The sequence below is a fragment of the Rhinoraja longicauda genome, chromosome 26 (assembly GCF_053455715.1).
Source record: "Rhinoraja longicauda isolate Sanriku21f chromosome 26, sRhiLon1.1, whole genome shotgun sequence".
NCBI classification, from domain to species: domain Eukaryota; kingdom Metazoa; phylum Chordata; class Chondrichthyes; order Rajiformes; family Arhynchobatidae; genus Rhinoraja; species Rhinoraja longicauda.
The window spans coordinates 15,468,484-15,490,083 of NC_135978.1; the positions used below are offsets into that span (position 1 = coordinate 15,468,484).

At 46.8% G+C, this 21,600-nt stretch overlaps 1 protein-coding gene across 10 annotated transcripts in view; it reads left to right on the forward strand.

The window, feature by feature from the left end:
* The window catches only part of LOC144606296 (general transcription factor II-I-like), a 139,953-nt gene that overhangs the window by 26,629 nt on the left and 91,724 nt on the right, over positions 1–21,600 (forward strand). For all 10 annotated transcript variants that reach the window (XM_078422250.1, XM_078422255.1, XM_078422257.1 and 7 more), the window contains exons 3-5: positions 6,006–6,109; positions 14,606–14,744; positions 19,374–19,511. In XM_078422250.1, the coding sequence (XP_078278376.1) occupies positions 6,011–6,109; positions 14,606–14,744; positions 19,374–19,511 (376 nt within the window). In that variant the 5' untranslated portion in view covers positions 6,006–6,010. The remainder of the gene's footprint in view (positions 1–6,005; positions 6,110–14,605; positions 14,745–19,373; positions 19,512–21,600) is intronic.

Below are 21,600 nucleotides of genomic sequence, written 5' to 3' on the forward strand. Positions count from 1 at the left end.
AAATCATTAATAAACAACGTGAAGAGTAACGACCCCAGCATCGACCCTTGCCGAACTCTACTAGTCACTGGCATCCAACCAGAAAAAGCCCCCTTTGTTGCCACTCTTGGTCTGCTGCCATCCAGCCAACCTGCTATCCATGCTATAGTATCTGCCCTTTGATACCGTGTGCCCTCAATCTTCCTAAGCAGCATAACCTAAGGCACCCACCAAAGGCTTACTGCTTACTGAAAATCTAATTAAACAACATCTACTGACTCTTTTGTCTGTCCTGCTAATTACTTCTTCAAAGAATTGCAGCATCCGAAATTCCTGTGCTGTAAATGGAAAAAAAAAGTAAATGCTGGAAATCTAAAGTAAAACTAAAGACTGCTGGTAACCGAGTGTCAAGTGTCCAGACCCTTTAGAGCTGGGAAAGAAAAAGCAAGGTTTGGGTAGAGACGGTGGAGGAATGAGTGAAAAAAGTTAATATTTTTGATATAAGATGCTGCCTAACATACTGAGTATTTACAGTATTTTCAAATTTTTCTTGACTTCCCCCTCCCTGCCAATGGGGAGCAGATTATGCTCTGACTACCATTTTTATTATTCCATATTAGATCAACTTGGCTCTACATCTGTTCCACGAAGAACACTAGCTCTCCAGTCGGTCTATATAACTTGAGTCATTAGACTCTGAATAATTTTTAAAACGTCCCCTATGCCTTGTAAGCATTTGAATCTTTCCTAAAGTGTGCCCAGAATTAGATGTAATTCTGTTTGTATTTAGTTTAATCAAGCAGTTTTAATCACCTTATTGACCTGTCATGCCACTTCCAAGTTTACTCTTGATAGTGGAAACGTGTCCTATTTAGTTATAGAAATTGATATCCTTTTCTATAACTTTTTAATGGGACAAAGCTTAGATGGGCATCTTGGTCGGCATGGAGGAGTTAGGTCGAGGGGCCTGTTTTCATGCTGTATGGCTCAATGACTCTAAATCCAAAAATATGATCTGTGTGCTATTTCTACCACTTGATATGGGTTTGGGCAACCAATGCAACATTAGTTTCTACACTGTACAGTAAACCCTCGTTGTAATGAACCGTGGGGGGGGGGGGGCGCGGAAGAATGGTGTCTGTTATTGCCAGTTCGCTGCAACTGAGTAAGGTATTGTATGTAGTTGAAACACAGTTAATGATAACACAGTATGTAATTAATATACGGAAGTGCACAAAGTGCTGGAGTAATTCAGCAGGTCAGACGGCATTTCTGGTAAGTTAATCCATCTCTTTGTGTCATTTCACCTTAAATTTTGGTGCTGTTGCAGCTCGTCTGCACCAGAGAGCCCTTCTTCACCAGCTAAAGTTGATGCAGCTATTGTTATGGCTCTCATTGTAGCCCATGGCCAGCAAAGCTTTCTTCAGGCCGTTGCCTCACCGTGGGGCTCCCTCCTTTCACCAGTTGCTGCTTCTTCCTGTCTGCTGTCGCTTTGCTCCTCACTCTATTGCTACCACCTCCTCTCCCTAGTCGCTGACATCTTCCAAGGTGGAATATGTCGGCGACTACAAGGGTGGAGGAGGCCGTCAATATAGTGAAGGGACATGGAGGAGACGGTGGAGGAGGGGGTTTGGGGGAGAAGAGGTTGAGTAGACGAAGTAGCGGGGAGAGGAGGAGAGTCAGAAGGGAAGTGGACAAAGCAGCGGCCTGCAGGAAGAAGCTACTGCTGGTGAGATGGGAGGGAGCCCCACAGTGACTGAACGTGTCCTTTAAGTGGCGGCAGCCTGAAAGAAGTGACTCTTGAGATGTAGGATGTTGTCCATGTTTTCCAGGGTCTCATCGTGAACCCTTATTATTGGAGGGCTGTTTGTACTCTAGGGGCAGTTTGATTGGGGACTATTTATTTTGCACATATTGAATGCACAGCTCGTTCTGTTGTTTGCTCCAAAACACACTTTACCGATGGCTGGCAGCTTGCCTTGTCCACATTCTACAACATGCTGCTGAAATTTGGATTCTGAAATATTGACAGCTGTCATTGGTAGCTGTCATGGCACATGTGTTGCAGACAGCTTAGTTATTTATTCCTCATTTGGCCTAATATATAACCTAATGTGTTTGGGTTGGGAATGTTGACATTGTGTTCTGTGCGATTGTCATGATGAGACTATGTTCCAAAAATTAAGTTGAGAGAAGGATCTTGCATGGATCTTGTATTAAAGCACGCATAAATGGGCACAGATGAGTGCAACCTGGCTGACTTGCACCCAGACATGTGAGTATTTACAGTGTGCACGCATCCTGGCCTACTTGGGGAACTCAAACAAAATATCTATGGTGTGTACGAAATTCTTAAAAGATCACAAAGTTGCTAGAATTGTAATGTTGTCAGAAGTAATAAACCCAAGGATTGAAAAGATCTTAAATAGTAGCTCTATGCATGACCGAATATATATATTAACATAATTAGATGTTTGAGTAAATCAACCCAAAATAATAAAGAAAGAGAGCAGTAAAATTAAAAGTGATCGCCATAGACAATGATGGGAAAAGTTATAATGGAGGTGGGGAGGAATAAGGCCAAGGCACTTACTATGAATTGTTGCTGCAGAATACCCAAATGTTAAGATAGTGGGATGAATTGAGAACTTTGTAATAAATGTGCGGGATAAATTAAAGAGTTATGATATGACAGATCCTCTGGATTTGATTTCTGCTATATCTGAAGCCTGGGATGCAGGCTGTGTGGTGGTGATCTCTGAAGTCTATATAATGGGGCAGTTGCAGCATTGAAAAGTGGAAAATTAACATTGCTGTTAAAAGAGGAGAGTTAAAAAAATAGGTTAGATAGTTTGATACTTTGACACCAAAATGCTGCAATGTGTTATTAAGATTGGCATTAGGGCACTTAATGCTATTTGTTAAAAAATCTCCTTTTTAAGAGGAACATCATATTTCAAAGACCTTAATTGTATTCTTAATAATGTAATGAGGGTGGTTAAAGGCAACCCCAGTAAATGAAAAATATCTAGATTTTTCAAAAGTTATTTAAAAGGATACCACGTAAAAGCTTGTTACATGAAATGAAGGCTCTTGGGGTTGGAGATAATATTTTGGTCTATTATAGAAGATTAAGTAAAGGGCATGGTATGAATGAGTATCATTTTTCAGGTAGGTAGACTGAGTAGGGTAGCTTAGTGATTTGTACTGGGCTCACAACTATTTCACTATTTATATTAATGAATTTGATACAGTTCATTTTGCTTAATCATCAAAATTGATCTTGACACAAGCCCATACAGGAAGGGCACATTGTGGGGAGAATGGAAAAAAGGCCAAATGGTACAGATTTATGAAAAATTGGCATGTTGGCCTTCATTGCAAGAGGATTTGAGTTTAGGAGCAAGGAGGTCCTACTGCATTTGTGCAGGGTCCTAGTAAGACTGTACCTGGGGTATTGTATGCAATTTTGGTTTCCTAATTTGAGGAAGGACATTATTGTTATTGGAGGACTGCAGCGTAGGTTCACCAGGTTAATTCCCGGGATGGCGGGACTGACATATGATGAAAGAATGGGTCGACTGGGCTTGTATTCACTGGAATTTAGAAGGATGAGAGAGGATCTTATAGAAACATAATTTTTTTTTAAAGGATTGGACAGGCTAGATGTAGGAAGAAATTTCCCCATGTTGAGGGAGTCCATAACCAGGGTCATGGTTTAAGAATAAGGGGTGGGCCATTTAGGACTGAGATGAGGAAAACCATTTTCACCCAGAGAGTTGTGAATCTGTGGAATTCTCTGCCACAGAAAGCAGCGGAGGCCAATTCACTAGATGTTTTCAAGAGAGAGTTAGATTTAGCTCTTGGGACTAAAGGAATCAAGGACTATGGGGGGGAAGGGGGGGGAAACAGGAACGGAGTACTGATTTTAGATGTTGAGCCATGATCACATTGAATGGCGGTGCTGGCGCGAAGGGCTGAATGGCCCATCCTGCACCTATTTTTCTGTTTCTCTGTTTCTAATTGGAAAGAGGGTGTCACTTGGTAATAGATGAAATATATAATGGGGAAATGTTGAATAAAATTAGCTTGTATATAGTGGGATTTTAAATTAATGGTGAGAGAATTAACAAGCATATTGCTGTTGAATCCAGATCTGGGGGCTGAAACTAAGAATTGGGATTGGCCATATTGGATTGAGAAGCAACCTTATGCAGAGAGTTTTAAATTTATGGAATTCTTTAACACAAAGTTTGGATAGTTCAAAGCTGAGGTAGAGTACCAGATGTCAAGGCATCAGAAGATTCAGAGATTGGGTGGAAAGTTGAACTTGAGACAAAGGATCAGCCATTGTCGTATTAAATGATGGAGTGGCTTCAGGGAACATTAGCCTATTCATGCTGTTACTCATGTTCTTGTACAAAACCTATTTTCATTGTGTGACGAATTTGACAATTTTAGAACTGCAATCTGTCCATGATTGCTGTAGATGTAGTGACTGTTTTGATCAATATATCAATACATTTTTAATTTATTTCCTTTTGGTCACTCTGGTACCAAAGCTTTTACTTTCTTTATTGGAGATTAGACATTTATATATGCCATTACAATTGACTGCCTGGAGTGTTATTTAAATTTCAATATTTCCACTAATTGGCATTCCTATTTCCAGATTCAATCAACTATGAATTGCGTTCACATCATTTAAATCTGATCAACTTGCCCTGAAGCAGTTTATGTAAAATGCATCTCACCAAAGTGCTATTCATTGGATATCTTGCAGTCTGGGAGGGATGATCAAGATTGATCTTGATCTACATTTAAATAAGATAGACCTTATTTCATGTCACCTTTCTCTACAGAAATGATCTGTGACAGTTGGTACTAGCTTCACTTTTGCTGTAGCTGTGGACTCACCATGAAGCCCAATGGGGTCAGATGAAATTCTGCAGACATTCTTAGGCTGAAAAATCATACCTGTTGAATTTTTTTTGCCAGATGAAACATGTGTACAGGATTCCCATTGGGGAAAACCCCCAACCTCTCAATTAGTGAAAAAAACGTATTATTTGTTAATTTTGTTAAGGTGTATTTAGGTGTCTTTATATGTGAGAATTTGCAGTATTTAGCTGACTTACAATATTTGAGTTTTTTGAATGATCGATGGGTATTATTTGTGCATGGGGAAATCAAACATTGTTTCATTGGTAGACACAATGCTGGAGTAACTCAGCGGGACAGGCAGCATCTCTGGAGAGAAGGAATGGGTGACGTTTCGGGTCGATACCCTTCTCCAGAGATGCCTGTCCCACTGAGTTACTCCAGCATTTTATGTCTACCTTCGATTTAAACCAACATCTGCAGTTCTTTCCCACACTAAGTTTCATTGACTGGTTTAACAAGTGCTAAGCCTGGAGGCAATAAATAGTTCACTTGCTTGCAAAAGCTATTGAATGGTGTCAACAACTTGCACTGAGATCTGTACTGCCTGACATCAATGCACTGGGAGCAAGCCTCTGAACAGAAGATGGTACCCAGAACCATGCCGCAAGAAATAGTGGTTGACGATCATTATTCTTCATTGGCAAATTTGTAATTGTTTGCAAGGCAATTCTGTCTCATGAGAAATTTGTGCAGTGTTTGCAGCATGGTATTTGCCACAGTGGGTTTTGAGGGTGACATTCCTGAACTCGTTCATGTTAGAGGAGAATTGTTCCATTGCTTGAGCACGTTTAGAACAATTTTTTAGTGGAATTTTGGATTGAAGAAATTAATATAATGACATTTTTTCATAGTTTAATAGAATTAACTGGTTAGGTGCACATTTAAAAATGCTAAACCCAGGGGTGATGCAATGTGGCTTCAGATTTGAGGCTAGTTTAAAAAAAACATGGTTAATGAATTTCATAATTGAACAATTTGAATTATTCTGAAATTCTCATTGAATTTTGAACTTAAGTGCAAAGATTTTATGCATTGTTATAATTTTCCTGTTTGCGCTCTGTTCTCTTTTACCTTGTCCTCAGGAAATATGGCACAAGTTGGAACTACACCAGTTACACAAGAAGAACCCTCTAGTGCTGAAAATCTTCTTGCAGTAAAATTCCTAATGTCAGCACTGGAGTCAATGGTAAGTTATTAATTTATTAGTCAAAGACTTGAACTACTTGATAATGTAATAAGCAATGGTAAATGTGATCAGGCTGGTTGCTCAATGCAGTTAGAATACATGGAACATGAAACAGTACAGCATAGGAGCAGTGACTGTGGCCCATAATGTGTATGTTGAATATGATGCTGTAGTGGGTGCGGTCACCGCGGAAATCAGGCCAGACGCCAGGTGAGTAGTAGCTATACTTTATTTCGCAAGGCACACAAACACCGCACTCAAGAACTCGTGAGTCGACACACCCAAAACCTTTTATAATCCCAGTCCACCTGACCCAAGGGAACTGACCCAGGAAGTGACCTAATCCCTCCCGTCCACTGAGTGCCGAGTGGAATGACCAAGGGAGTGGCCTAGCCCCCGGGCGCCGCCACAGGACCCCCCCCCCCCCAAGAACCGAAGGCACGAAACGGACAGGGGGACGGAAGAAACGGCCAGCCCGCGTGCGCGCCACGGCGGGCGCAGGAACCGAAAACACCCCGCCAGGGGAAGGCACCCGCGGGAACTCCAGGGGTAAGGGCCGGGACGCGGGACGACCCCGAGGGCGAGGCTGCGCCAGTAGAACCGGCTGGCTAACGTCCACGTGCGCCGGCTTCAGCCGCGAAAGAGAGACCGTCTCAGGACGACCCCCCATGTCCAACACGAAGGTGGCAGAGCCCCACTCAAGCACTTTGAACGGTCCCTCATAAGCCCGCTGAAGGGGTGTCCGGTGGGCATCCCGACGCAGGAAAACAAAAGGACAGTCCTGCAGGGCGGAAGGGACATGTGACCGCACTGAACCGTGGCGAGACGTCGGCACTGGCGCCAGCGAGCCCACCGTCTCCCGAAGGCGTTGCAGGGCGGCCGAGGGCTGTTCTGCCTGACCCTGGGCGGAGGGAACGAACTCCCCGGGCACCGTCAGCGGAGCCCCTTACACCAATTCTGCCGAGGAGGTGGCCAAGTCCTCCTTGGGGGCGGTGCGGACACCCAGTAAAACCCACGGCAACGCGTCAACCCAGTCCGGGCCAACGAGCCGGGCCTTCAGAGCGGCCTTGAGCTGGCGGTGGAAACGCTCCACCAGGCCTTTCGCCTGCGGATGGTACGCTGTGGTGCGGTGCAGGTTAACCCCCAGCATTTGGGCCATGGATGACCACAGCTCGGAGGTGAATTGCGGCCCCCTGTCGGACGTAATGTCGAGCGGAACCCCAAACCTGGCAATCCAATTTGCCGCCAAGGCACGGGCACAAGTAGAGGCACACGTGTCCGGCAGTGGAAATGCCTCCGGCCACCGCGTGAAACGGTCCACCATTGTCAGGAGGTAGGTGAAACCCCGAGAAGGCGGCAGCGGTCCCACGATGTCCACATGGATGTGGTCAAAACGGTGGCGAGGGACGGGGAACTCCTGGAGCGGCGTACGCACATGCCGCTGTACTTTTGCAGTTTGGCACGGGATGCAGGTGCGCGCCCAATGTCCAACCTGCTTGCGTAACCCGTGCCAAACGAAACGGGAAGCCACGAGGGTCGTCGTCGCCCGAATGGAAGGGTGGGACAGCCCGTGGAGCACCTCGAACACCCGGCGCCGCCAGGGAACAGGCACGATTGGGCAAGGCTGCCCGGTGGACACATCGCAAAGCAGCGTCGCGCCCCCAGTGCCACAGGGAATGTCCTCCAACCTCAGGCCCGAAACGGCGGTACGGTAGGCGGACATCTCATTATCGGACAACTGGGCCGCCGCCAGGGCTGAGTAGTCGATGCCATCGGCCACTTGCCGGACGCTGTGGACCGCGGGTCGAGACAAGGGGTCGGCCACCCGGTTGTCTTTACCCCCGATGAAACGGATGGAGGTAGTGTATTCCGAGACGAATGCCAGCTGCCGCTGCTGGCGAGCTGACCGCGGGTCGGACACCTTGGCGAACGCAAAGGTGAGGGGCTTGTGGTCCGTGTACGCGGTGAAAGTCCGCCCCTCGAGAAAATAGCGGAAGTGGCGGACCGCAAGGTAAAGGGCGAGGAGCTCGCGGTCAAAAGCACTGTAGTTCCGCTGTGCGCCGCTGAGGTGCCTACTGAAAAAAGCGAGAGGCTTCCAACACCCATCCGTGTGCTGTTCGAGCACCGCCCCAACCGCTACTTCCGAAGCGTCGACCGTCAGGCTGGTTGGTGCATCAGCCCGTGGATGCACGAGCATCGTGGCTGCAGCCAAGGCTTCCTTGGCGTGTTGGAACGCCGCCACCGCATCGTCGGTCCATTCGACCTCCCTGCGCTTGCCCGCCATGAGGTGGAACAGCGGGCGCATGATCCGGGCTGCAGACGGCACAAATCGGTGGTAAAAGGCCACCATCCCCACGAACTCCTGGAGGCCCCGCACGGTGGTCGGGCGTGGAAACTGGCGCACAGTGTCCACCTTGTTCGGGAGCGGCAGCGCCCCGTGCGGGGTCACGCTGTGGCCCAGGAACTCGATGGATGACACCCCGAAACGGCATTTGGTGATGTTGATGGCAAGCCCATGATCGCTAAGGCATTGGCATAGCTGGCGGAGATGGGCAAAATGCTCCTGTCTCGAGCGGCTCGCCACCAAAATGTCGTCAAGGTACACGAACACGAATTCCAGGCCACGGCACACACAGTCCATAAGCCGCTGAAAGGCTTGCGCAGCGTTCTTGAGTCCAAACAGCATGCGGAGGAATTCGAAAAGGCCAAATGGCGTCACGATTGCCGTCTTGGGGACGTCGTCGGGGTAGACTGGAATCTGGTTATAGCCACGCACCAGGTCGACCTTGGAAAATACCGTGGCGCCAGCCAGGTGTGCATTAAAGTCCTGAATGTGAGGGACCGGATACCTGTCGGCGATTGTGGCATTGTTAAGCCGGCGGTAATCCCCGCAAGGACGCCAACCACCGTCTGCCTTGGGGACCATATGGAGCGGGGACGCCCACGGGCTGTCTGAGCGGCGCACGATCCCCAGTGACTCCATAAGGCAGAACTCCTCCCGAGCGAGACGGAGCTTGTCCGGTGGAAGACGTCGCGCCCGGGCGTAGAAGGGCGGACCAGTAGTGGAAATTAGGTGCACCACCCCATGCTTCGGGGCGGCAGAGTGGAACCGGGGGTCCAGAATATCGGGGAATTCGGCCAGAATTCGTGAGAACGCGGCGTCCACGGACGACAGGGGCCCATCAGGACGCACGACCGGGTCGCCCAAGCGGAGGAAAATAGGCTGCAGAGTGACAGAGTGCACTAAACTCTGCCGCTTAACGTCCACGAGCAGGGAATGTGCCCGTAGGAAATCCGCACCCAGCAGCGGCTAGGACACATCCGCGATCACGAATGGCCACGAGAAGCTGCTCGCCCCGAAGTTAAGGGAGATCGTGCGCACCCTATATGATCGGATCGAAGTCCCGTTGGCTGCGGCGAGGAGGGGACCGCGGTTGCCACTGCGGAGGTCAGCACGCGAAGGGGGAACAACGCTCACCTCCGCCCCAGTGTCCACAAGGAAACGAGCCCCGGAGCGGCGGTCCCACGCAAACACACGATGAATCTGGCCGGCCGCCGAAGCAATCACTGACGGCCGGCCTCTACGTTTCCCGGGAACGAACAGGGCTGCCGGCATTGACGGGCCGAAGGGCCCCACCGCTGATGGAAGTAGCACCAGCCCCCTCTGCTGGCTTCCGTGAAAACGGGCGGCTGTGCGGGCCGATCCGACCACCAGCGACCTCCGGTGGCGTATGGAGGAACTGCCGGCAGGCTGTGCGCGGCCCCCGGGTCCGACCACCAGCGACCTCCGGTGGCGGGTGGGGGAACTGCAGACGGGCCGTGCGAAAAAGACGCGCTGCCGGCTGGGTGAGCTGCTGAAGCCGGATACCGTCGGGAAGGCTGTCGGGGAGCGGTAGTGATGCGGGCGATCGATGCTCCTACCTGCGGGTAGTCGGATGGACTTCCAACGCGTCGAGGGCCAGGTGACGGGCCATCAAGAGCTCATCGGCGCGCCTGCCCAACGCCTGCATGTTGGTGAACGGGTCGTGGAGGAGCTGCTGGTGGAGATCGGACGGCAGCATCATCAGGTAAACATGTTTGAAGAGAAAACCGGGCTCGTAGTCGCCCAGCAGTGCCAGCATGTCGGCCAGTAGTACCGACGGGCGGCGGTCACCCAGGCCCGGCATTCGGAGGATCCGGGTTGCCCGCTCGGCCTCGCAGAGGCCGAACTGCTGAAGGAGGAAGGCCTTAAGGGCCACGTACTTATCGGTCGCCGGGGGGTCGCGGAGGAAGGGTCGGACCCGGCGTGCGGTGGCCGGGTCGAGGGCGCTGACCACATGAAAGTACTTAGTGGCGTCGGCAGTTACGCCCCGCAGGGCGAACTGTGCCTCGGCCTGGTCAAACCAGAAGTCGGGGTCCTCGGTCCACAATGGAGGCAGCCACACCGACACGGCGTGGAGAGCGGCGCGGGCGGCAGGGTCCAGAGGCGGCTGACTGGAAGAGTCGGGTAGTAGAGCGTTCGGGTCCATCGCGACTTGCGAAGGAAAATCGGGGTCACCAGTGTAGTGGGTGCGGTCACCGCGGAAATCAGGCCAGACGCCAGGTGAGTAGTAGCTATACTTTATTTCGTAAGGCACACAAACACCGCACTCAAGAACTCGTGAGTCGACACACCCAAAACCTTTTATAGTCCCAGACCACCTGACCCAAGGGAACTGACCCAGGAAGTGACCTAATCCCTCCCGTCCACTGAGTGCCGAGTGGAATGACCAAGGGAGTGGCCTAGCCCCCGGGCGCCGCCACAAAGCCAAGTTAAATTAATCTCTTCTGCCTGCATATGATCCATATCCCTCCATTCCCTGTATGTTCATGTGTCTAGCTATAAGACACAAATGCCACAGTCATCACTGCTTTCATCACCACTCTTGGCAGTGTGTTCCTGGCACCTACCGCTCTCTTGTGTTTCAAAAAAACACGCTTCACTCATCTCCTTTAAATTTTCCCCCTATGAAAGAAATAATTGCCTCTAGTATTTGACATTTCCACCTGGAAATAATTTTTTTGCTGTCTACTGTGTCTATGTCTACCCAATCTATGTCTCTCATAGCAGTATTGTTTCAATCTAGATTTCCCTGTCAGAGGAAATTGTTTCCCTGTATTTACTTTTTAAATTTCAAAATTGCTTAATAAACAAATCCAATCTCAGATTCACTGTGACTTGGAGTTAAATTGTCTGTACGCCCCAGGCCTTTACATATTATGTGTATTGCCCATGTCTTTCCCACCTTGGGATACTTCCATTTATTGTCCACTTTGAGAAATTTCTCAAACTGATTAGCATGTTCAATTACTACTGGTTCCTGTTATTCAATTTTTAGTGATCTGTACATATCCAAACTACTCCTCCATACCATCCATTCTCTCATCTTCAAAAGAGAGTATTCTGAATTGCCTGTCTTGTATTCGAAGTGGACAATTTTATCTTTTTGCCAATTGTTAGAGTTCAAGTTGTACTTGCTGACACTGCACCAATTTAGTATTTTCCAAATGTTTATTATTAATTGGAAATGGTTCCCCAAATTCCTTAATACTGTGTAATTAAAAAGTAACAATCACTTAAAAACCAAAATCTAAACGCTAGGTCTGAAATTAAAACCAGAAAATAATAGAAGTATTCAGCAGTTTGGGCCTTTCAGGGGAACTACATTTTATAGATGGAGGCACGGGACACTGCAGATGCTGGAATCATTTCCCTACATAGATGCTGCCTGACCCACTGATTTCTTCCAGCAGTTTGTTTTTTTGCATATGTTTTGTCGGAACTAGAAATCAATTAATCTGCAAAAGAAAACCAGTTGAAAAAACACGGGGAAGATATGTTAAAGGGTAGAAAACACGAGAAATTAAATGACAAAAGGAATGAGGCTCATGCCAAAAGAGAAGAGTGAAAGGATTAGAAAAAAACAATGTGGGTCTGTAAATTGGAATTTCAAATTATCTGAAATGATTCAACTTGGTGACCCCTAAAAATTATAAAATACATATCCGAGATATGACTGGTTGTTTGTTAAGTTTGTGTTGAACATCTTGGAGAGAGGGTGAAATGGAATGGAAAATTTCAAGTGACAAATTCACTCTTCCAGATTGAACAAAGTTATTCCACTGCTATAGAAGTTTACATATGAGGTTTTTTTAGGAACCTAACCCCATTGTTAACTAGGGGAGAGTTATATATGTGTTGAGCCCTCTGGTTTGATTGAGGTTCTGGACATGTGTCACTTTAATGCCACGCCCTGTATCCGCTCTTCTACCTTTTGACCTCTTAAATTATTCTGATGATACTTGATCCAAGCCCAGAATCGATACCTTAGTCCTCCCAAATGTGGCATTCAATTACATTTTTAAGAAGATTTTTAGTCTTTCCAGTTATATTTTGTCTTAACCCATCTTAGTTTAATTATTTATTCAATTTGTCTTGAACCATTATTCTTTATATCATAGAACAGTAGAGCATAGGAGTAGGCCTTTGGGGCCACAATGTCTGTGCCAAACACGATGCCAAGGCTAACCTTTATCTGCCTGCACATAATCCATATCCCTTCATTGCTTGCATATCCATGTGCCTAGACAAAAGACTCTTAAATACCACGATAGAACATAGATATCACAATAGAACCAACCTTATCTCCCGGTGGCTGATACCAACCTGATCTGCCGGTGGCTGAGCGCCTTAACCAACCTGATCTCCCGGTGGCTGAGCACTTCAACTCCCCCTCCCACTCCCAGTCTGACCTTTCTGTCATGGGCCTCCTCCAGTGCCATAATGAGACACACCGGAAATTGGAGGAACAGCACCTCATATTTTGCTTGGGCAGCTTGCAGCCCAGCGGTATGAACATTGACTTCTCCAACTTTAGATAGTTCCTCCGTCCCTCTCTTCCCCTCCCCTTCCCAGTTCTCCCTCTAACTTCCTGTCTCCACCTATATCCTTCCTTTGACCCGCCCCCCTGACATCAGTCTGAAAAAGGGTCTTGACCCGAAACGTAACCATTCCTTCTCTCCTGAGATGCTGCCTGACCCGCTGAGTTACTCCCGCATTTTGTGAATAAATACCTTCGATTTGTACCAGCATCTGCAGTTATTTTCTTACACTCACAATAGAACATGTAATTTTAATATCTTCTTACTGTCTTGTGTAGGAAAATAACTGCAGAAGTTGGTACAAATCGAAGGTATCACATAAAGCTGGAGTAACTTAGCAGATCAGGCAGCATCTCAGGAGTGAGGGAATGGGTGACGTTTCGGGTCGAGACCCTTCTTCAGACTGAAGAAGGGTCTCAACCCAAAACATCACCCATTCCTTCCCGCGCCGAAGCCTCCAGAGACGGGTCGCAGCCGCTCCCGCAGCCTCCGAAGGCAGCCAGCGCCGCAGGCGCTGAGTCCGGGACGCGGGTTCTGCGAAGCAGAGCCCGGGTGGTCTCAGCCGGAGCCCGCCAGCTCCAGGTGCATGGCCGGTGGTAGACACGACACAGAAACAAAGGTCGGGTCTCCGCTCGGGAGAGACACTTTTACAGTTCCCACCCCCCCCCCCCACCCCCACATAACACACAACCGCAAACACTACATCATATTTAAACTACAATTAAGACAAAAACAACAAAAAAACACAAAAGACAATGGACTGCAGGCAAGCCGCAGCTGCGAGGGCAGCGCTGGCTCCTCCTACAATAGTTTTTGAATGTCTGATGATATCAGATGATATTGCTAAATGTGTCTTATCTGTAAGGCATAAATTGGGAATATAGTGGAATTCTCTCCACTGTGTGAATGCAAGCCCAACAACATTCAAGTATGGCTCCATCCAAGACTCTTGATTGGCACTCTGTCACACCACCCTTTGTTCTTTCCGTCCACCACTGAAACACAATTGCTGTAGTGTGTACCCTCTACAAAACACACTTGGTTTACTTGCCTAGTCTACATCTTGCGAACCTGCAGTCTTTGCTCTAAAGATGAGGATAGGAAGATCAGGGGAGCACCACCTTGTGCAGGTTCCCCTCCAAGTTGCAAACCATCTTGACTTTGAAATAATTTGGTGTTCCTTCATGGCTACTATCTCATTTACCCTCTCCCTCATTCACCATGGTCGATTTTGGATAACTGTGCCAGTGGTGCTCACATTCGGGGAAAAAAACACATATCCTTCCTCCCACTTTCCCAGGGCTTACATTTAAATGTTATAATTCATTTTTCTGCAGTAAAATGGTTGAATTTTAGTTTTTGTCTGATCTATGATATTTTTGGCATTTTATTAAATGTTAGGCATGTTACGCATATCTTTTGATGCTGCTCAGCTGGAACCGATTAAGATTATTGATCGTCAGTTGATTATAGTTTGTTTTTAGTGGGACTTCTGATGTGCAGAAAGTGTTTAACAAAGGTTGTTTTCTTTAGCGGTGTTTTTTTTGTACATTTTCAGTTTATAACAAAAAAAGCTGTTTTGACTTTCTTTTTCAGTGCCAGGAAATTGCAAAGTCAAAAGCTGAAGTGGCGTGTATTGCTGTGTATGAGAAAGATATATTTGTGGTGGGGACTGAACGAGGAAGATCTTTCATTGGAAACCGAAAGGATTTTCAAACTGACTTTGTGAAATACTGTAAGTTGAAACAACAAAATCAAGGATAGTATTAAGTTGCAGGAAAACCTTTGACTTTATCGATTATTTAATAGTCTCAATTTCTATGGTTCTGGCGTACGGATCACATTCCACCTGAACTGTTATAAGGTGTACAGGGGTTATAGTAACAGCAGTCTACATCCCACCGAATGCTAACGCTAGCACAGCTTTAGGCTACCTGCTCGGTGCAATAAACTCACAACAGAGCACATATCCAGAAGCAGCCCACATCATAGCCGGGGACTTCAACCATGCAGACCTAAAGTCAGTTCTCCCGAAACTTGAACAACACATAAGATGTGCTACCAGGGGGAAAAACACACTAGACAAGGTTTACTCAAATATTAAGAAGGGGTTCAGGTCAGCACCACTACCACACCTGGGGCAGTCAGATCACCTGTCCATATTCCTAACCCCAGCATACACCCCACTCAGGAGGAAAGCTCCAGTCACCATAAAGACTGTTAAGACATGGCCTGAAGGAGCTTCCTCGCAGCTGCAGGATTGCTTCGAAAGGACCAACTGGGATATTTTTGAGGATCAGGACTTGGAGGAGTACACATCAACTGTACTTTGCTACATCCAAAACTGTGTTGACAATGTCACCGTCGACAAACGCATCCGGTTGTACCCAAATCAAAAACCCTGGATGACAAAGGATGTCAGGTCTCTCCTCAAGGACCGTAACACCGCCTTCAGGTCTAGTGATAGAGCTCTATACAGTGCTGCTAGAACCAACCTGAAGAGAGGCATCAAGGATGCCAAAGCGTCCTACAAGAGGAAGATTGAAGACCACTTCTCCAACAATGACCCACGGCGGGTATGGCAAGGCATCCAGCACATCACCAACTACAAGACCAGCAACCGCACGACTGCCGACGGCGACGCCTCGCTGGCTGAGGAACTTAACTGTTTCTTTGCTCGTTTCGAGGTGAAAGCTACAGTGGCAGACATTACACCCTCTCCAGCACCTGACAGCAACACCTTCACTGTGCAGGAGTATGATGTTAAGCGCGTGCTCAGAGCAGTGAATCCCAGGAAAGCTGCAGGCCCCGATGGTGTGACGGGCAGAGTGCTGAGGGAATGTGCAGACCAATTATCTGAGGTCTTCACAAAAATCTTCAACCTGTCCCTTTTAAAATCCACCATCCCTCCCTGCCTGAAGTCCGCCATAATCATCCCACTGCCGAAAAAGTCTGTCATCAGCAGTCTTAACGACTACCGTCCGGTAGCACTCACACCGGTCATCACAAAGTGCTTCGAGAGACTGGTCCTGCAGCACATCAAAGCCAGCCTCCCACCCACCTTCGACCCACACCAGTTTGCCTACAGAGCAAATAGGTCTACAGGGGATGCCATCGACACTGCTCTTCACACTGCACTGACCCACCTTGAACACCAGGGGAGCTATGTGAGGATGCTCTTCCTCGACTTCAGCTCTGCCTTTAACACGGTCATCCCGAGCAGACTGGTCACCAAACTTTCCGACCTTGGATTTTCCCAAACCATCTGCAAATGGATCAAGGACTTTCTGACCAACCGCCCCCAGACAGTCAAAATAGGCCCTCACCTCTCCTCCACCATTACACTGAGCACCGGCTCACCACAGGACTGTGTGTTGAGCCCCATCCTTTACTCCCTCTACACTCACGACTGCGCCCCCACCCATCCCACCAACACCATCATCAAGTTCGCGGATGACACGACTGTGGTTGGACTCATCTCAGAAGGAGATGAGACAGCCTATAGGGATGAAATCCAAAGGCTGGCAGCATGGTGTTCAGTGAACAATCTGGTCCTGAACTCCTCCAAAACAAAGGAACTTATAATTGACTTTAGGAAAACCAGTGGAGATTACGACCCACTCTACATCAATGGGGTCTGTGTGGAAAGGGTACCAGCTTTCAGGTTCCTGGGTACGCACATCGCAGAGGATCTCACCTGGTCTACCAACACCATCACCACAGTAAAGAAGGCACAGCAGAGACTCCACTTCCTGAGGATCCTCAGGAAAACCAACCTGCAGGAGAAGCTCATGTTGTCCTTCTATCGCTGCTCCATCGAGAGTGTGCTGGCATACTGTATAACCACATGGTATGCCAGCTGCTCAGAAAAGGACAGGAAGGCCCTTCAGAGGGTCATCACGACGGCCCAGAAAATCATCGGCTGCTCACTGCCCTCCCTGGAGCACCTGTTCAGCCTACGCTGCCTCAGTAGAGCAGGCAAAATAATAAAAGATCCATCCCACCCCGGCCACCGTCTGTTTGTTCATCTGCCCTCTGGTCGACGTTTCAGGTCGATAAAATCCCGAACAAACAGACTTAAGAACAGTTTTTACCCCAGGGCCATACGAGAACTGAACACTACCTTTGCACTAGGCAACACTAAAAAATCTTTGTACTTAACATAATTGTATTTAATTGTATTTATGTATTTATTTGTTTTTGCATTTATTGCATATATGTTTGTACGCACCGTCAGGATTGGCTATTTTTTAATTTCGTTGTACTCGTTGCAATGACAATAAATGAATATTATTATTATTATTATTATTATTAATGATTAGAATGCTACAAATCACATCAAATCTGACCTCTATTTTCAGATTTGAAAATTTTCTCCTGGCTTTAACTCTTAATTGTAAATTATGGCATTAAAAAAACACACTTTTGATTCTACATGTCATTAACTCTGTCCACAATTACCGGCAAACTATTCTTTAACCTTAAATATTACTGTGTTTTGATATTGTACAACTAATTAAATTGGCAAACTTGGCTTGCTACATGCCAAAGTTTGTCCTGAACCTTTTTTCCTTTTAATCCAAAAATCACATGCGCAACAATTTTATTGATGCAGCCTTCTGTTTTGATTGTACCATGTACACTTTGCCTGCTTTAAGACTGAGCACTATTCATGCAGGTAGGATGTTTGATGTTTAACCAGCAGTTGGTAGATCTGCTGCCTTTCAGCACCAGTGAACATGGTTCCATCCTGACCTCAGCTGCTATCTGTGTGACGATTACGTGTTCTCACTGTGATCGTATGGGTCTCCTCAGGTTGTCTATAGTTTGCTCCCACGTCCCAAAGACATATGGGTTTGTAGGTTAATTGGCCTCTAAATTGCCCCTCTTGCCAGGAATGGTTGAGAAATTAATTACAGAACTAGTGTGTTTAATGGTCAGCATTGGACCAGATGGACGGAAAGGCCTGTTTCCATTTTGCATCTCTAAACTAAAGTACAACAAAGATTTCTTGATATGGGAAAGGATCATGCTCATCTGTATTCTTGAATGTTATTAATATATTTTTAGTTATGTTTACCAATTTGAAAAACTTCTGGGGACAAAACCAGACATACAGTAGTCATCTTCTTAATTATGTGATGACTTGCAATTTTTGGTGACATTCTCATGGAGGAGAATAGCTTATGTTTATACAAATACTTCAGGATTTAATTAGTTTAGTTTGTTTGAAAAGTCGGCACTTGGGATAGAAGGTTTTCCATTTTTGGTTAACATTAGTTCTTTGTTTAGTTCTTAGATTTTAACATTTTTCCTGAAGATGTTGGTCTACAGCTGTTGTGGCAAATTCAATATTATCTACTGTCTCTGCTTCTCCTCATCTGGATACCTCTATTGGGTCTTTACTCTGCTCCAAAGAAACTAGGACTATCCAGTGTAACAAAAAATTAAAGGCTGCAAATGCAGGAATTTGGAGAGAAAAAAACCCCAAACTGCTGGGGAGCTCTGGTCTGGCAGCATCTGTAGAAGGAAATGAACAGCCAAAATTGAGACCCTTCATCTGGACTGAAAGAGGGGAGATGGCCAATATAAAGAGGTGACTAGACGGGTGGGGCAAGAGCTGGCTAGTGGTAGATTGATGCAGGTAAGAAGAGGGGTTGACTGGCAAATGGGTGAGCAAAGAAAAGAGTGGAGTAAGTGACAGAGGATGTGGAGACAATCAAGTTTTAAGTTTAGAGATGCAACATGGGAAACAGCTGCAGTTTATGTTGGAGGAATCAAATAGGGTAAAATTGTGGGCCAATGAGAACAGTGGGAGGAGGGGATGGGGATGTGAATCTATGTCACCTGGAAGGGCTGTTTAGGTCGCTGGATAGAAGTGAGGGAGGTGTAGGAACAGGTGTTACACCTCTTCCAACCATGTTGAGAATCACATGTATCTTCTACTAGATGTATTTTACAATTGGTACTCTCTGTGGCATCTCCTGCATAGGTAAGACCAAGCACAGTTTACGCAAATGGTTCTCTGCATGGGTGCTCACGTGGGCCCCTTTTACAATAATGCGCAGTACTTTTCATTTAACTTTAAATACATTTGTTAGAAATGTATTTTGTTCCCATCCAATATCCCTGTGTTTCCCATCTCGTGAATAATTTGTTTCTGGATGATAAAATAAAGTTTGAACTTTATTGTTTCCACTGTAGTGAAAGTTTTACATGCATTTTTGCTAACAAATCTATAACATGAGTAATTGTTTAATGGTATAAACCTGGATTTGTTTGCTTATTTAATGCATTCATGTCATTAGTTTGAACCTGCAGTGGTTTCCAAACAAGTCTCCTAACTGTTCTAATTTGACTTTAGGTGTGGCTGAAGAGCAAAAGGCAGCAATAAAGCGAGGAAGTAAAGCTGTACCTTGTGTAACTCCAACTGCTTTGGATAACCAGCCTGACATTGAAAAAAACAAAAAATCAGTTGAGGATTTATTCTGCTTACTTTATGGTACTATTACATTTCAGTTTTTCTTGTGCAAACAATAAACAGTATTATGTTGTGATTATTTGCAAATTTATGCAATTGGGTTAAATCCTTAAGTATCCTTTAAAAAATAAAGATTTGTCATCTATATACTACTAAAACTCAGATCTTGTAGCGTTGTATATATATTCCACTGATGTCGGCTGAATACGGCAATTCCGGCAAAACGGTGAACCGTAGCGCCACGATTTTTGAACCGCCTTAATCAGCATGCGGTTCGCTGCTGGAAAATTATATTTTTATTTAATTCGGACGCATATTTTTTAAGTTACAGAGGTCTAAAGGTGCTGCCCCCCCTCATTTATCGAAGTTTTGACAGAAGGGGGGCGCTGCGGTCCGGCAGTGCTCAGTACGCATGCGCAGAATCTCCTCACTCAGTACTCAACACGCATGCGCGGCATCTCCTCACTCGCACCAAAACAATGGACGCCGTTAGCGGCGCAAGCCCGCGATCACCGGCTCACCTCTCCTCTCTCCCCTTGCTTCTCTCCTCTCTCCCACACCCGGGAGAACATCTCCCCGCTATCCACCCCCCCCCCCCCCCCGGGCCTTTGAATGATGCGATCTCCCGAAGCCCCCCCCCCACCGGGATTTTCACTGATCCGATCACCCGCACCCCCCCCCCCCCCGGGCCTTTAACTGATGCTAAGAGTGTGTCTGGGGGAGAGAAAATGGGGGGGGGGGGGTCTGAGAATGGGGAATGGGACAACAGGGGTAGTGCGGAGGGGACTTGGTGGTGGGGGAAAGAGGGGTACTGGGAAAAGGGGAGGTCCATATCCCTCCCCTCTCCCCCATCCCTCCCTCCCCCCTCTCTCCCCCCCCCTCCCTCCCTCCTTACCACCCCATCTCTCATCACCCTCCCCCCCTCCCTCCACCCTCCATCCTCAACACATCCCTCCCTCCACCACTCCCTCCCCCTCGATCACTCCACACCTCCCTCCCCAAAACCTCCCTCTCCCTCCCTCCCCCCTTCACTCCCTCACCCCCTCCCGGATACAATGGAAACCCTAAGAGGACGGGCCAAAGGGGAGAGTGTGGGGAGAGTAAGAGTGGGGATGGGGGACGAGAGAATGGGGGAGTGGGGAATGGGCCCAACGGGCCCACTTTGTCTAGTTTAATTTAAAGCTCTAGTAACATACGAGAATGAATCATTAGGCAAAATATAAGAATTCTAATGATGATGTTCTTTATGTGTCTAGCTGCTGCTTAAGAGCATGGAAATTAGGAAAGCATTGTTACTGAGGAGGGGAGGGGGGGGAGAACAATAGCTCAATTGAAAACAGTAAAAACCCTGTAAGTTAATTTAAAGCTGTGAGCTCACCTCGTGAGCTAAACTCATGGCTTTTTACTGCCAAGTTCAGTAGATAACTCGTTAATTTGAAATTATGGTCCAAGTACTTGATGCAAAGTTGGTTCAGATTGTAGGTGAGTTGTATGTTAGGTCTCTTCACTACTCCAAAAACTTCCAATTTTAATCCCTAATCCCTTTACACCACCATTCTTTTCAAGAATGCCGGGGGGGGGGGGGGGGGGTTCAATTTTAATTTTCAACTTAAGGAACAACAATTTTCCAGTTGTTCATTAAACAGAGACCTGATCAGTTCTTAACTAACGCTCTTCTCCATCTGACTGAACTTGCCCAAACAAATTCTCTTATGATTTCTCTCACTTCAAGTCACAGATGTACTGATGGCACAGGCATATGTCCCAGTTTTGCATGTCTTTTTTTGGGTTATGTTGGAATACTCCTTGTTCCAAATGCACCCTGGCACTATTCTACAACTTTTTTTCCCCACTGCATTGGCGCTGCCTTCTGCACCTGTGTGGAACTCTTTGATATCATCCATTTTATTACTATCTTCCACCTTGCCCTCAAATTCATTTGGACTATCTCTGACATCTGTCCCTTTTCTTGATCTCTTTGTCTTTATCACAGGGAACTGATTGACATCTACTACAAACCCATTGACTCCCACAGCCACCTTGACTATGCCACCTCCCATCCTACCTCTTGCAGGGACGCTATGCTTTACTCTTAATTTATCCATCTCTT